The sequence below is a fragment of the Podarcis erhardii genome, assembly GCF_964252035.2.
Source record: "Podarcis erhardii genome assembly, chromosome: 9".
Taxonomy (NCBI): Eukaryota; Metazoa; Chordata; class Lepidosauria; order Squamata; family Lacertidae; genus Podarcis; species Podarcis erhardii.
In genome coordinates this window covers 6,258,440-6,274,637 of record NC_138512.1, presented here as the reverse complement: position 1 = coordinate 6,274,637, position 16,198 = coordinate 6,258,440, and the positions used below count along the sequence as shown (strand labels likewise).

General features: G+C 45.2%; 2 protein-coding genes across 6 annotated transcripts in view; both read right to left on the bottom strand.

Moving 5' to 3' along the window:
* Nucleotides 1-16,198, bottom strand: part of JAKMIP1 (janus kinase and microtubule interacting protein 1) — a 69,237-nt gene that overhangs the window by 33,207 nt on the left and 19,832 nt on the right. For all 5 annotated transcript variants that reach the window (XR_014160224.1, XM_081876239.1, XM_081876236.1 and 2 more), the window contains exons 8-9: nt 3,243-3,371; nt 305-433 (exon numbers count right to left, since the gene is read on the bottom strand). Coding sequence is in view for 4 of the 5 variants with exons in the window: in XM_081876239.1 (XP_081732365.1) it covers nt 305-433; nt 3,243-3,371 (258 nt within the window). In the remaining variant the exon portion in view is untranslated. The remainder of the gene's footprint in view (nt 1-304; nt 434-3,242; nt 3,372-16,198) is intronic.
* On the bottom strand, nt 3,243-10,786 carry LOC309349987 (uncharacterized protein). Its single transcript, XM_081876510.1, has 2 exons — nt 10,480-10,786; nt 3,243-3,371 (listed from the first exon to the last, which is right to left on the bottom strand). Exons 1-2 carry the CDS (start codon nt 10,583-10,585, stop codon nt 3,340-3,342), a joined length of 138 nt encoding a protein of 45 aa, XP_081732636.1. The 5' UTR covers nt 10,586-10,786; the 3' UTR covers nt 3,243-3,339.

The window sequence follows — 16,198 nt, the reverse complement described above, 5'->3', positions numbered from 1 at the left end:
TGTCAATAAACTGCGTTATCAAGCTGACGGACACTCTGCCTTAAAACATGCTTCAAAGTAAAATGGGAAAGGGTTCAAATTACCAAGGAATAGGTAATCTCCTTCCTAGCAAGGAATAGTGTTGCTGCCCAAATCAGATTAACCTGATTTCTGGTGATGGGCTTTGTGTTCCACCTAGGAGGAATCCAGTATTTCAGCACCAGGACTTACTGGAACATTTCTAAGCTCCATTAGGTCAAATTAACTGAAAGAACCTGTTTTTTTTTGTGTTTTTTTTTTGCAAAGCCACATTAAAAAAAATTACCCTTGCTTCTCTTTCTGCATCCTGGGTTCCCCCAACCTGTTCCTGGAGCAATGCATATGCTCTTTGCAAAGCTTGATATTCTCTGGTTAGCTGACAGAACCGCAAGTCAGCTTCTTCTTTAGGGGTGCTCTTTAAAGAAATGTAAAAAAAAAAGAAAAAAAGATTACCGTCATCATTTTAAAAGAGAAAGAACTCTGTAAATAAACAAATTATAGCAGGCATACCATTCTAGCTAAGTCTTTTTACACTTTTTTGCCATGTCTTGAAATTGCAAACATCAATATACTTTTGGTGATGACTGAAACACAAACTTAGCTATAGTTTCAGTATGATATGATATGATAATCTTTATTGTCATTGTCCCATACAGAACAACGAAATTGAAAAAATCTACACCAGACATTCAAAAATCAACAAGCCTGCTATCCCAGCTATCCCAGCCTGGTTAGCCACCTAACCAGTACATTCAATATTGTAAAAGGGCAACATAATGGAGAAGTCCCAGCCTTTTTAGAAATCTGATTCATAAAAGGGACAAGGCCTTGCTGTGAACATGAAAATGTTGCTTCTGTGTTTGTTAGATTTATATCCCACTCTTAATAAAACGATAGTGTCTCCGGCCCTCCCCTTTATCCTACAGGGTAGAATTGGCTGCAAAAGGGGAATCATAGAATTTGGAATGCCCAAAGTGAGTTTGGAATGCCCAAAGTGAGTTTCATGGCTGGGTGGGGACTGGAACATGGTCTCCCCAGTCCAACTTTGACACCAGCCACCACCACCACACCAGATCTCTCCCCTACACTTGTGCTTCCAATCCCTTTCATTATTACATTGGTAATAGCCATAATTATTTCCTATAATAAAGATGCGGGTGGCACTGTGGTCTAAACCACTGAGCCTAGGGCTTGCCGATCAGAACGTCGGTGGTTCGAATCCCCGCGACGGGGTGAGCTCCCGTTACTCGGTCCCTGCTCCTGCCAAACTAGCAGTTCGAAAGCACATCAAAGTGCAAGTAGATAAATAGGTACCGCTCCGGCGGGAAGGTAAACGGCATTTCTGTGTGCTGCTCTGGTTCGCCAGAAGCAGCTTAGTCATGCTGGCCTCATGACCCGGAAGCTGTACATCGGCTCCCTCGGCCAGTAAAGCGAGATGAGCACCACAACCCCAGAGTCTTTTGTGACTGGACTTAACTGTCAGGGGTCCTTTACCTTTACCTTTTTTTTTACCTTTTTTTCCTATAATGTGCCCTCCCTGTCTCTTCTTCTGACGTAATTATTCTTAATGATAATGGAAAGAATGCCCACACTCTCACCAACAGTTGCATTGATAAAAGCTGTGGCACAGGTTGTGAGAGGGAGCAGCGCTTACTGTGGGAAAGCCCATGCCTCCCAAGTATCTACATACCATCCAATAGCAAAATATTAAAATATAACATAAATACACAGAGGAAAATCAGCAGCAGACTAAAGCCAGATTTAAAACCAGCAATGGAAAACTACAGGAAACACAAGAGATTTAATGTATTTTTAATCTCCTGCTGGAAGCCAACCAGAGTGGCTGGGGAGACCCAGCCGGATGGGCGGGGTATAAATAATAAATCATCATCATCTTAAAAGCACTAGAAATATAAAAATGGAGGGGATCCACTGGATACAGAAAAGAGCAAAATATAGGTGCCGGGGAGCTTCTCTGTGGAGTCACTGCTGAAAAGGCTGGTAGTTACCAGCCAAACCTCATTTGTTGGGGCAACTGGAAAAGTGCCTCAGTATATATTGGAAAAGCCAATCCTTAAAGTAACCTGGGTTCATGCTGTTTAGGGTCTGAAGCAAGGATGGGCTGCAACTATCATCATCCCTGACCATTGGCCATACAGGCTAGAGCTTATGAGAGTTGTGGTTGAATAGTACCCAGATAGCAGTTCCCCATCCCTGCTTTGAAGGTGAATACCAGCTCTTTAAATTGGACCCTGAAATTGACTGGAAACAGATGGCCCCCTAGTATGCACCAGCTAAAGTTTCCAGACCATTTTCAAAGGCAGCCCCACAAGCAACAGTAATCCAAATAAGAGTCTATCAGAGCAAAGCTATCCCAGTCCAGATAAGACAACAGCTGGTATATCAGCCATAGAGGATAAAAGTGCTCTGAGCCTCTGGCCTAGTGACAAGTGCTGGATCCAAGAGCATCCCTAAAACGTGGGCACAACCCTTTAGGGCAGGTGGGGAATCACTGGCCCTCAGCACTTCTGGACCCCCCCGCCCCCGAAGCATATTTGGAACTGGTCATCAGCCTCTCCTCCTCAGCCCTCTCGGCCTTACATGCCCCCATTCTGGCTGCAGAGAGAGGAGGAGGAGGGAGGAAGAGAAGGGGGGACTGATTGCTGTGTTTCTTCTCCAGCAGTTTGCTGTACCGGTACTTCCAGTGAAGACTTTCCTATGGACTCAGTTTATACAAAGTATGCTACCTTCAAGTACCATGGCAACACTGGCAACTGCCCTTGGGACCACATTCTTCCAATTGTTCTGAGTTTGGGAGAGACATATGCATGTGACAGGAGTGAGCCAGCAGTAAACCCCACTGAGCAAGCTGGAGTTAACTCTTTATTAGCAAAAATACAATCTGCACGTAAGCCCTCATGAGGACAGCAACTCATCTCTGGCAGGCCTTGCACCCATGAGGTAGTTGCTGAGACTGAAGGTCCTCATCCCCCCACAGCTTCCTAAGTCCTCTCCTCTTCAGGGTTTTCCCCAAGCAATCTTGAGATTGCACCTATGTGAAGCTAACTTTCAGCTTCTGCCTCTGATTTGGGACAGCTTCCGACGCTTCTTCTCCCCCTTGTCCCACCAGGCTCTGAGCCTTCTCCCCAGCTGGTGCCTCCCACCTTTCCTCTAGGTCCAACCAGTCCATGATAGTATACCATATCAAAGTCACCGGTGCTTACATCTTCCAAGTCTTCTTCTGGTGTAGCTGGAGTCCTGTCCGTTTTATCTGTATTATAGGAAGTGACTGATGATGTTTCTGAATCCACTGATTCTTCGTCAAATCCAAAAAATGTCTCCACAACATGCCTCTGAAATAAGACCAATGTACTTTGTTATAGACAAGCAAGTTATTCAAAGAGCTGTATCAAAAGGGCCTTTATTTCTGTCTTTAAAGAAGGTGACAACAATCGGAGGCCAAAATAATAGCACCAAAATAACTATCCACAAACTATGCACCTCAGCCACAGTCTCTCAAGCAAAGGCATAGGGAAGTATTTTCCATGTCCTCTTCCACAATGTGATCAGCAACAATCCAAACCCAAGATCCACCAGGATGAGAGAGTTTGAATTTGAGACATCTTGGGCTTTCCCTGCTGCTATGGGGTTCAACCAGGTCTACGCTGGAGTAAAGGCCTCACCCCAGCTGAGCATCCACCAGCATCTGTCCCTCAGCCTGCAGAATTTGTGCCAGTGTAAGTCCCAATAACTTACACCTAGGGCCCAAGCCTCAAAACTCAGTCCATGCCAGAGGCTCCTGGACAGAATTTGGAATAGGGATAACTTGCACCAGCCTAAGTTAGGTTGGCTTCCTATAGTTAGGACTATCCACAAGGCAAGGATGAACAACCTGGCACAACTTCCATGAACCCTAACCACTGGCCTTGCTGGCTGAGGCTACTGGGAGTTGCCGTCCAAGAATGTCTGACGGGCACCGCATTGGCTACCCCAACATTAAGGAGTCAAAGACTCTAAAACTCTCGATAAATATTACACACACACGCGCACACACAAATAATATAAATAGCAACCAAATTAATTAATTAATTCTTTGCCTATAAAATACAAAAAAATAAAAATCAGTACAATCCAGCAACCAACAGTTGTGGAATGCCCACACACAAAGATATGTTTTCAGTAAGCACTTGAAACACACTACAGGGTCTCCTAGGCTGGATCTAGACACATCTAAAAAGTGTTTCAGTTAAACCCGTTGTAAACTTCATAAAGGGAAATCATATTGACGGAAGGCAGGACTCCACAGCACCATCTGGTGTTAACAGTGTTATAACGCATATAAAATGGTTTTTCTTTACTAATGTAGCTGAGTCCCTAGAGTGCCGGGGGTGGGGGGATATTCCAGAGAACGGAAACCATTACAGAGAAGGCCCACTTCAAAACTGCCACTAGATTGTAGTCTGCAGGCTGCAACATGGCCAGCAGAGTCTCCTTTGATGTTCTCAGTGAACGCATGGAAATCTACTTGATAACCTGATCCAAAGTGGTGCAAGGCCTTATATGTTAACAAGATCTTGATAGCTAATAGGCAGCCAGTGCAGTTCTTTTAGCATTGGTGTAGTATGTGTGCAGTTTGATATCCCAGTGAAGACATTGACAGCCATATTCTGCAGACGTAGCAGCTTCTGAACCACAAAAAGTGCATTGCAATAACCCAACTGCAATGCTTCCAATACATGGACCACAGTGGCCAAGCTATCCTAGTCCAGAAAAAAAGAGTGCATGTCATGTACTAACCAAAGCTCTTCATTTATGCCGCACAGCTGCTAACTAATGTGCACTAAGTTAAAATAAAAATAAATTAGAGTGAGCAGTTAAGAGAAAACGGAAACATTCAGAGGAGAAGGGGTTAAATCAATGGGATACCATTTTCCCCAAGCCATGTCCACCCGCCACCACCTGATGCCACCTAGGGCAAAACAGCTGCAAAAGAACAGCAGGAAGCCTTAAGATGCACTCCTGTAGATGGACTCATTGCTGCTAGCTGGCCAGTCTTTGTTATCAAGACATTTTATTTTTATTCAAATGTTTAGACACCACACTTCCATAGGAATATAACATGGCAGTTCTACAATAGGCTAATAATTTACATCAGAACAAAATAAAAAAATTCCTTCCAGTAGCACCTTAAAGACCAACTGAGTTAGTTCTAGGTATGAGCTTTCATACCTGAAAGGTCCGGTGACTTCTGTTTCAGTGTATCTGAAGAAGTGTGCATGCACACGAAAGCTCATACCTAGAACTAACTCAGTTGGTCTTTAAGGTGCTACTGGAAGGAATTTTTTTATTTTGTTTTGACCATGGCAGACCAACACGGCTACCTATCTGTAATTTACATCAGGTCAGGGATGTTCCTGGACTGCAGCTCCCCGTCATCAGCCCTGATCGCTGGCCATGCTTGTTGGGCCTGATGAAGTCCAGCACCATCTGGTGGGCCTCAGGCTCCCAACCCCCAGCTTAAATTCCCTAAAGAAGCATAGCTGGGGCTTTGGATTAGCCACAGCACTAGATACCCTATGCACATCACAAAAATGAGAAACCAGTTATAATATGATTAAATGCCTGAAATGAAGGACAGAGTTCATGTAATTAGGAAATAAGGGCACAATGCTACGGCAAAACAGAGATAACCCTTCCCCCCCCCCGCCCTGGTTCCCCATCCAGGAGGCAAGGTAAGGCGGATCTGGCCTACAACGAGCGCAGCAGTTGCTGCAGCCCCCTCTTCTGCACCCACTGTAGAGGCAGCAAGTGGGGAGCTGTTTTGCCTGAAGCAGCAAAACCTCCTGGGCCAGCCCAGCTCCCATGCTATGACAGCAGTTCTTAAGTCTTAGAAAGGAAGTTTCATTCACAGCTTGCATCTGTTGTCAACAAAATCTGCCCTTTTCCCTTATGGGGTATCCAAGAGCCCGTATAGAGTCCCTAAGTGGGTTCCCTATCGGTAGGAGAGAATAACAGAGGCCAGCCAGAGAACATTGAGAAACAAGGCAGCTAGTAAGTCTGATCTTTATTGAACTGTTGCCACAGGGTCCTCACTCACCACACGCAGGACGGAGGAGCAACACACAACACTGGTGCACAAGGCCTTTATATAGTCTTTTTAAATAGCCACCTTGCAGCCCAAGACCACCCCCCAATACATCATACGTATATCACAGAAGGGGCGTCTACAAAAGAATCCTGTCTGGTAGGAAACCTGTTGATGGGTTTACCTGGCTGTTAATGGGTTTACCTGGCGAGCCTGGCTGTCCTTTTTTTTTTTTTTTTAAATATATTTTATTAAGGGTTTTCTTGTTTTACAGTGTAAGTGTAATGCCTCGTGTATTTTTTTTCCCCGTGTAACATTTTTACAAATCCATTTCATTTGTTGAGGCATTAGGGGGAGAAGAAAAAAGAAAAGAAAAAAAAAGAAGAAAGGAGGGTGGAAGGAGGGGAGATGGATGGGGTGGGGTGGGGTAGCGGTGTTTCTATTATGCTTAATGTATGTAGTTTGGTGTCAGCGTGCTTGTGTTGTTCACTTGTGTTCCTTTGGTGGTGAGAGAGGTTGGGGTTGGCCTAGGATGTGATTGTTTGTTTGTGATTGGCTGTGGTGATCTTTGTTTTCGTGTGTGAGTGAGGTGGGTGGGTGTTTTGGATCAAGTTAGCCATATTGATTTGTATGCTGTTGGTGGATTATTGTCATTGTCCTGTTGGGCTGTGTATGTGATAAAGGGGAGCCATACCGGGGTGAAGGTGTCTTCTTCTGTTTGTCCCCGTGTCAGTTTCAGTTTGTTAGTTAATTTTTCTAGTAGGGCTGTTTCCCATACTATTTGGTACCATTGGTCCATGCTTACTCCTGACAGGTCTCTCCAGTGTCTGGTTATGGTGTTTCTGGCTGCTGAAAGTAGGTGGGTTATGAGTTCTTTGTGGAGTAAATGGGCATTGTTGTCTTGGAAGATTTTTGGAGGGCCAATTCTGGGGTGAAGTCTAATACTTGCTTTGTTATTTTACATATTTCTTGTATGGCTGTTGTCCAGAATAGTTGGATTTTGGGACACTCCCACCACATGTGGAGGTATGTGCCTGTGGAGGTGCACCCTCTCCAGCATTTTGGTGAGGTTCCTGGGTGTATTAGCGCTAGTTTCCTTGGTGTTAGTTCCTGAGTCCAGGTCACAGGCTACCCTATTCATATCTTAAATGTGCCCTTAGGGCAGGATTTGTGAGCAAAGAGACAATGGGGAGGTTTTTCCCCATTCCCTCCCTCCTTGCAGAGAAACATTTGAGATCAATTTGGGAGAGACAAAATGGTTTCAGGACTGTCTTCCTGTACTGTTTCAGACATGTGGTTTAGATATTTATGTATGTGTTTGCTTGGTACATTTATTTTATATCTTAGACCTCATAATTCTCATAAAAACATCAGGACATGTACAGACCACCAAAGAACACCTTCAGAGTTCAAGCACAGCATCCGGAGTCCATGACAAATGAAAGCTGAGAAGATGTCCCAACAAGCAGTCACGCCTCACCCACCAGCTTTTAAAGGTGAGATGTGGTACGATCGCTTGCAATACTTTGTCCCTACAAAACTACTCTGAGGGACGTGGGTCTGTTCCCAACAGCAGAGGCAGCCCTGAGTTCTTAGAAGTGGGGTGGAGGTCAGCAGCTCTGGCTTCTCCTTCTCTTCCAGCTCCCCTGAGGGCTAGTCAACGGCCTCCCCCACTACTAGGCTGTTATGTACTGAGTTGAATAGGATCCAAAATGCAGCAGTCTGATTGGTCCTAGAACAATAGGATCCAAAATGCAGCAGTCTGATTGGTCCTAGAACAATAGGATTCAGAATGCAGCAGTCTGATTGGTCCTAGAACAATGCAGCAGTATGATTGGTCTGCAGGAGCCACCCAATCCAGCTCCAGATGGAAGTGAATCCACAACCTGGTTGGCCTACAGGAGAATTCCAGAATTCACGTGCAGCCCATTGTGTAAATAATGTATATAAAGCAGATACTTTGAGGGGACTTTCATTCCTCCTCACCACTATGAGCTGAATAAAGAGCATGAAATCCACTCTCGACTCTGAGTATATTTCATAGGCCATCACTCAGCTTCATGGAGGGGCCAGGACAGGAAGTCATCAGGACTGCCTCCCAAGGTAAAAGGGGTATGGTGCCTGTCCTCCCTCCAATGCCTCTCCCTGCCATCTGCATCCTCCTCGTCTTCCTCATCTGACAGCAATTGCCGCCCCAGCCCTGAGGCAGTCAGCATTATGGGGCTCATGACGCCACTCTGCAATTCCAAGAAATGCAAAAATGAAGATTGCACAATTGCACATCAACTTGAGTTTTGGCGTTCAAATACCAGGTAGTAAAAATCATCACCTTAAGCCAGGGCCTTCTTAAGCATATCCGGTGCCGTGGTGCAAAGCTCCCTCTGGCACGCCCCCCCCCCATTTCCCAGTTTTTTTAGGAAGGATGGCGCTGCCAGCGGGGCTGGAGGAGGCAGGCAGTGGCTGGAGGATGGCTCCTCCGGCGGGGAAGAGGGGGATGCTGGACACGGTGTCTCCCGGCTCAGCTGGCCGCTTTGTGCCATGGTGGCCACGGCAGACGGAGGCTCCAGGTGCGGCACTGCTTCGGCGCCGCATGGCGGAGGTGGGCGAGGGCAGTGAGCTGATGCTGGGAGGCACCGCGTTCAGCCTCTGCCTCTTCCCTGGTGCCCTCTAGAACTTGGCGCCCTGCGCCACTAGCCTCTATGGGTAAGACGCCCCGGCCTTAAGCAGAGTATGTATTACGACCGAAAGAAAGAACAGAACTAGAGCTTTAAAATACTTCTAACAGCCTTGCTGTGTTTTGTTGCACATAGCACCATATTTATAACTCAGAATTAAAACTCTGCCTCCTACAAAGAGTTTTCACAATTGTGTCTTGTGGTTCTTTGGTTAAACAGCTCTTTAGTGTTGATAGCCCAACAAGAAACAGATAATTATAGGAATTCTTTTGTGGGGGGGATTAGCCCTTTAAATAGCACCATCTCCCATAGGCACCTACCGTAATCCCTAATCTAGACTGCTGTCTAGAAATGCCATGAAGTGCTGTTGTGCCTGGAGGACACTATCTGCATGTGTGAATGTGTAAGACCACTTCAAAAAGTGATTTGGAGGAGGAGATCACGCACACAAGAATAGAAATTGTAAATGGGAGTGTGAAGACTAGGAGTTAGAAATGTGTCAGAATGAAGAGGATTTTTTATATTTACATAATTTATATTTCACACCTTTAACATAACTGTATGGGCAGTTAACAAAGTAGTTATTATTTTTATTCGAGTGGAAGCAAAGACTTGACAATGTAGAAAACAGTGGCAGCTGTGCAAAGAAGTGAAGAGGCAGAAGAAAGCACAAAAGGGCTCGAGACAAGAGGGGTAGGACCTCCAAGCCCCAAAACACACACAATGGTCCTCCTCCCTAGATTATTAATCAATGGCCCATAATGTTTGAGTGCCAATTAATATGCTTTACAGTATATGAAAAATGCTTGGAAAGCATCACACACAGACTATTTCCGTGTAAGAGAAATGTATTCATTAAAATGAAAATTAACACATCACCATTATTATGAGGTTAAGTGCACCATGGGATTTATGCAACACCTGCAATGTAATTTACAACGCAACTGCTCCGTATTCATCAGATAAGCACTTAAATAGGTGGGCCAGTAGTAGTAAGATTTAACAACTCTTCTTTAATGCATAACATTTTAAAACTACAGTAAAAAAAAATGGAGGAAAAATAGAGTGAAATGGCATGGTTTACTTCAAAGGCCTTATCATTTATTTACAGCATTTCTATATCGTTATTTTGTTTTAAAATCTCTTCTGTCAAAATTCATCCACTGCACCCTTTTGTTTATATTTTCCCTATCCAAAGCAGCAACATACGTTTTATAAGCATCACCCAAGAGGGTCCACAGTGTAAATTTATGAGAACCACCAAAAAGGTTTAGAATATGCTATCCATTTCATCACTGGGCGACACCACTTTCATTAAAGTGTAAGAGCTGTTTATGAGCAAATGATGTCTTATTTCTGAAGACAAAGGGCAAAATCCACTGGGATTTTCTTGCGCAAGAACTGGTCTGAACATCATTGAAAACTGAATGATTAGCTGTTTATTCTGTGGACTGCCCTGAAATCTTATGAAGAGCAATATATAAATTAACTAACTAACTAACTAACTAACTAACTAAATAAGTAAGTAACAGAAGCTAAACTGTGTAAAAAACAAACAAACATCCTTTTCTCTTCTTTTAACTTCAGTAACATCATATACTTCACTTTACATTTTTTACGTCATTAACGAAGTAACAGGGTAGAAACTCAAATTAAATTCAGCATCGCAAGAATATGAACAAATAGCTCAGAGTTTCTTACCATCATGCTTGTAAGTCATTTCTTGGCAGCCAGAAAAATATAGGCATACCAGAGCACAGAGACAGAGGAAAAAAGAAAAATACAAGACGAGAAATATGTATTCCATCTTAATGATGCAGACACTGGGCACTTTGTTTATAAAAAGTAGAGCATCATAATTAAGTTTGCAGAGCAGCAAATAGTCCCACAAGCTGTCTAAATTCCAAACACTGTAGTTCCATTACTCCATCATAAAGTCAGACATGCTGGACAGGTTTTCTACCCATTTCACCCACCAAAGTTCCTAAGATTTAAATATCCATGGCTACCCAAGTATACAAAGAGCTCCACCCTCAGTGCTGCTCCTGGAGACCGAAGCTAGCTGCCAGGAACCTGCTACTTTCAAACTTCCCTTGGCAATTAAGAGAGTGCCCAGTGAAAGCAAGCATAGCGACTGTTACCTGGTACTCTTACACGTAAGCAAGGGAATGATTAAAAGGAACACTTGGGGGAAGTCACTTTGTAATGCTGGAAGTTGTGATCTTAATGCATGTTGCTTGGATTTCAGAAAAAAAGCTGATTTTAATAAGCTCAGAGAAAGACTAGGTTCATTAATGAGGGAAGGAGGCCAAGATGAATGGGAGTTCTTGGAGAAAATGTTACTAAAGGCATAATCGGGGGACGGGGACGAGTAAACAAAAATAAATAAATAGGAAAAATATAAAAAAGGCCAATGTGGTTGCATAAAAAGATTAGCGGGGAGATGAATAAAAAAAGCAAGGGAGCGTGCCTAAGAGGTAAAAGTCACTAACGGTAAATACAGACAAGTAGCTCTCACCTGTAGAGATGGTATCAGGTAAGCTAAAGATCAAAGCAAACTGAGGCTGGAGAGGGATGCTGGGGGGGGGGGTGTTGTTCATGTATACTCAGAACAAGAGAAAGGGGTAGTATCATTGCTTCCTAAGGATTGTGATTCCTAAACATTAGGAAGAACTTCCTGAGAGTAAGAGCTGTTCGACAGTGGAATTTGCTGCCAAGGAGTGTGGTGGAGTCTCCTTCTTTGGAGGTCTTTAAGCAGAGGCTTGGCAACCATATGTCAGGAGTGCTCTGATGGTGTTTCCTGCTTTGCAGGGGGTTGGACTCGATGGCCCTTGTGGTCTCTTCCAACTCTATGATTCTATGATTCTAAGGATTGTGAAATGTTAAGGGCCAACTATTAGATGCTGGAACTGCTCAACTCTGTTTTTTGCTTTTCTATTCTCCCAGAGGGGGAATTACATGCAATCTTGCATCGGCAGCATGAAAGTAGAAGCAGCCAGTGGGGTGGGGGTGGGCAGCCACAATGCTAGTTTCCCAGCTGGTGTGACACCTCCTCTTGCTTGGAGGGGAAGGAGAGAGGTATCCGGTAGGTTAGTGCAGTTACTGCACTGGGAGAACCAATCTGATGCGCACAGAACCCCTCCAACCTTCCCAGTAAGCAGCCGTGACGCACTTACTGGGAAGGCTGCTTTTCAACTCTACCCACTACTGTAGGATGTGTCAGTATCGCAGTTCCAGATTTGACAAGGAGAAAATACTTATTTACCTTAAACAAGTTCAAGTCCTTGGGGTCAGATCAATTTTAGGGTACCGAAGGGGCCTGTTCTCAGAATTGCTGTCTATTATCATGGAGAGTTACAGTGGTACCTTGGTTGCCGAACAGTCCCCCCAAATACTGCTTAATTAATAGGGGACAGCACCTTACCATCTAATATCTTGGTTCTTGCTCTGGTGGCCCCAAACTCCCAAAATGAGCAATATGTGTAAGCACTTGGCATGTCCATTTTGACTGCTGAAGTAAATACGAAGGTAGAGCAAATACAAAATATTCTAAAGTTGGTGGGAAAGTGCTTTACTGAAGGTACCTAGTAACACTGACTGCAGCCTTAATGTTTATTTTCCTGCCCATCTTCCTTCATGGTTCCACAGGGAAGCACATGGCTAGGCATGCATGCAAATAAAGAGCCTTACTGACAGATTCACAGACATCCAAATCCCTCCTCACTCTCTTCATAGGATGTCTGATGAGGGCAACTTTCTCTAACCATGGTCACAAGCTTCGGGATTCTCCATCTCCTTAGCTGCCACAGCAGAGCTCCTTCTACTGGCTGAGATGTAGATTTAGTTTATTAATGTTTGGGTCATAGGCCATCACATATTACTGGCTGTGGACATGGCTGCCCTCCCATTGACTACTTTCCCCACTTGATCAGCCACTTTCCTTGTCAAGTGGGGGACAAGCAGGTGCCGCAGGGTTCCATCCTGGGCCCATTGCTGTTCAATGTTTTTATAAAGGACTTGGACAAAGGAATTGAGGGGGTGCTCGTCAAGGAACCAGGCAGAGGGCCTTCTCGGTAGTGGCGCCCGCCCTGTGGAACGCCCTCCCATCAGATGTCAAGGAAATAAACAACTATCTGACTTTTAGAAGACATCTGAAGACAGTTCTGTTTAGGGAAGTTTTTAATGTCTGATGTTTTATTGTACTTTCAATATTTTGTTGGAAGCCACCTGGAGTGGCTGGGAAAACCCAGCCAGATGGGCAGGGTATAAATATATTATTATTATTATTATTATTATTATTATTATTATTATTATTAGCAGCAGCAGCAGCAGCAGCAGCAGATGACACCAAACTGGGAGAGCTAGCGAATGCTGCAGAAGGCAGAATCGGGATTCAAAATGACCTCAACAGATTGGCGAACTGGGCCCAAACTAACAAAATGGATTTCAACAGGGACAAATGTAAGATTCTACACTTAGGCAGAAAGAACAGGGTGCATAAGATGGGGGACACCTGGCTTACTAGTAGAACATGTGAAAAGGACTTAGGGATCTTAGTGGACCAAAAGCTTAACATGAGTCAACTGTATGATGCAGCAGCAAAAAAAATCTAATGCTATTGTCAGGGAACTGCCATTGGAGCCAGAGGGAGAGGGAGGGCTCCAGAGGGATGCCGGAGAGCGTCCCAGGAGGGAGAGAAGCAGTCCATCTTCTGGGGAAGAGAATCAGCGTAGCACCAGCGGAGAAGGGGGGCAGATGGGGGAATCGGCGAGGTGGCTCCATGACTCCTCGCCGGAGACCAGCGGGGAGAGCACGGGTCCGCCGCTGCCCACACCCTCCTTGCACAGAAGACTTCAGTGCAGGGAGAGTAGGCAGAGACTAGGCGTCAAAGAGCTTCTTTGCTGGAAGAAGTTCAAGAAACGCCCACTGATGGATTCTGCCAGCGATTGAGACAGCCACGGGCAAGTGGCTGTCCGGACAGAAAGGGTTCACCCAGGTAACCCAGCCAAGCGTGGCGCCGATTTACGCACAAGCAATTCCTAGAACCATTACAGCTATCAACAGAAGTACATTATCCAGATCAAGGAAAGCAATAGTACCACTCTCCTCTGCCTTGGTCAGACCACACCTGACATACTGTGCCCAATTCTGGGCACCACAATTTAAGAAGGATGTTGACAAGCTGGAACATGTGCAGAGGAGGGCGATCAAGAGGTTCAAGGGTCTGGAAAGCAAGCCTTATGAGCAATGGTTGAAGGAGCTGGGCATGTTTAGCCTGGAAAAGAGGAGAGTGGGAGATATGATAGCCATCTTCAAATATCTCAAGGGCTGTCACACGGAAGATGGTGCAAGCTTGTTTTCTCCTGCTCCAGAAGGGAAGATCCGAACCAATGGATTCAAATTACAAGAAAGGAGATTCCAACCAAACATGAGAAATAGCTTTCTGATAGTAATAGCTGTTTGACAGTGAAACAGTCTCCCTCGGGAGGTTGTGTACTCTCCTTTATTGAAGGTTTTTAAGCAGAGGTTGGATAGCCATCTGTCATGGATGCTTAGTTGAGGGGGTTGAACTAGATGACCCTTGGGGTTTGTTCAAATTCTACAATTCTATGATTCTATGATTCCTTAGAAACCAAGGATTCTCCTCCTACCACAGGGGTCAGAGGCAAATGCAATTTAATTTGGCACAGTAGCTAGTTTCTGTTGGAAAAACGCCCCCGGGGAAAGGTGCCAAGTTTCCCAAGACGCCGGGCTTCTCTCTGGTGGTCACTCTCTGGCTGGAAATTGCCTTCAGTCCAGAGAGACTCATGACTCCCTCATGAGAGGAGCACACTCACTTCCTCCTGGCATCTCATCACAGAAGGAAGAGACAGCCTATAGTCTAACAGCTACTTTATTAAGACTGTACTCTGAGCAGCAGAACACATGGTCTCCGACTCGACTTAGCTTCAACCCAGAAGCGAAAGCAAAAACACTCAGTAATTCCACCAGGTTACACTGAGAACTGGCTGAGACTTCCTGTCTCACGCTCAGGGACATCACATGATGTCAACAATGTTGCTGCTTCTCGCAGCTAGTGGGAACTGAAATCCCAACAGTTTCTACACCAGGAATGGGGAAGCTCAAGGATAGGGGCCAAATATGGCCCTCTAGGCCTCCCTAGCTGGGCCTTGGGACTCTCTAGCCAGCCTTCCGCTCTTTCCCCAGGCCTTGCCCTTTGCATGCCCTCCTTGAGTATTCCTGGCTGTTTGGAGTGTGTCCCAGAACTCAGATAATGGCTTTTGCTTGCCTGGATAGAGATTAGAGAAGGGCTCCTGAGTGTGCGTAAAGGGACCCCTGACCATCAGGTCCAGTCACGGAAAACTCTGGGGTTGCAGATATCCAAACTTGTTGTACAGTGGTGCCTCGCAAGACGAAAAACCCGCTAGACGAAAAACCCGCTAGACGAAAGGGTTTTCCGTTTTGGAAGCGCTTCGCAAAACGAATTTCCCTATGGGCTTGGTTCGCAAGACGAAATGTCTTGCGAGTTTTTCCGACTTTTTTTCCCTCCCCCCCTTTTTTCTAAGCCGCTTATCCGCTAAACTGATAAGCCGCTAAAAGCTGCTAAACCGCTAATAGCGCTAATCTGCTAAGCCGTCAATGGGCTTGCTTCGCAAGACGAAAAAACCGCTAGACGAAGAGAATTGCGGAACGGATTCTTTTTGTCTTGCGAGGCACCACTGTATACAGGTTTGAATAGATATCCAAACTTGTTGCTAATAATTTCTATAACATGTTATAATGTACAAATGCTTGAATGTATATATTTTTGTAGAAATGGGTCACTTCATCTGGCTGTTTGAGCCCACCCAGGGATGGCTGCATTACAGGGAATTGGACTAGATGACCCCTGGGGTCTCTTCCCTCTCTCCAGTTCTGTAATTCAGAGACAGCAATGTGCCTGAGAAAATACACAGTGTCTGTATCATTCCTGAGATCCACTGCCCAGTTCCAGTCCATTTTGAGACATGAGTTTTGCCATTGTAAAGGTAAAGGGACCCCTGACTGTTAGGTCCAGTCACGGATGACTCTGGGGTTGCGGCACTCATCTCGCTTTACTGACCGAGGGAGCCGGCGTACAGCTTCCGGGTTATGTGGCCAGCATGACTAAGCCACTTCTGGCAAACCAGAGCAGCGCACGGAAACACCGTTTACCTTCCTGCCGGAGTGGTACCTATTTATCTACTTGCACTTTGACGTGCTTTCGAACTGCTAGGCTGGCAAGAGCAGGGACTGAGCAACGGCAGCTCACCCCATCGCGGGGGTTCAAACCACCCTGGCTGTTTGGAGTGTGTCCCAGGACCCAGATAATGCTTGCCTGGATAGAGATTAGAGAAGGGATCCTGAGTATGCGTAGAAACTAGCTTATGGTATGATGTTT

Bases quoted from the DNA above. Each gene is read 5' to 3' on its own strand.
- LOC309349987 (XM_081876510.1), bottom strand. From the start codon at position 10,585: ATGGAATACATATTTCTCGTCTTGTATTTTTCTTTTTTCCTCTGTCTC. The intron at 3,372-10,479 runs GTAAGAAACTCT...GTCTTATTTCAG, and splicing joins AATGACTTACAAGCATGATG to AGGCATGTTGTGGAGACATT.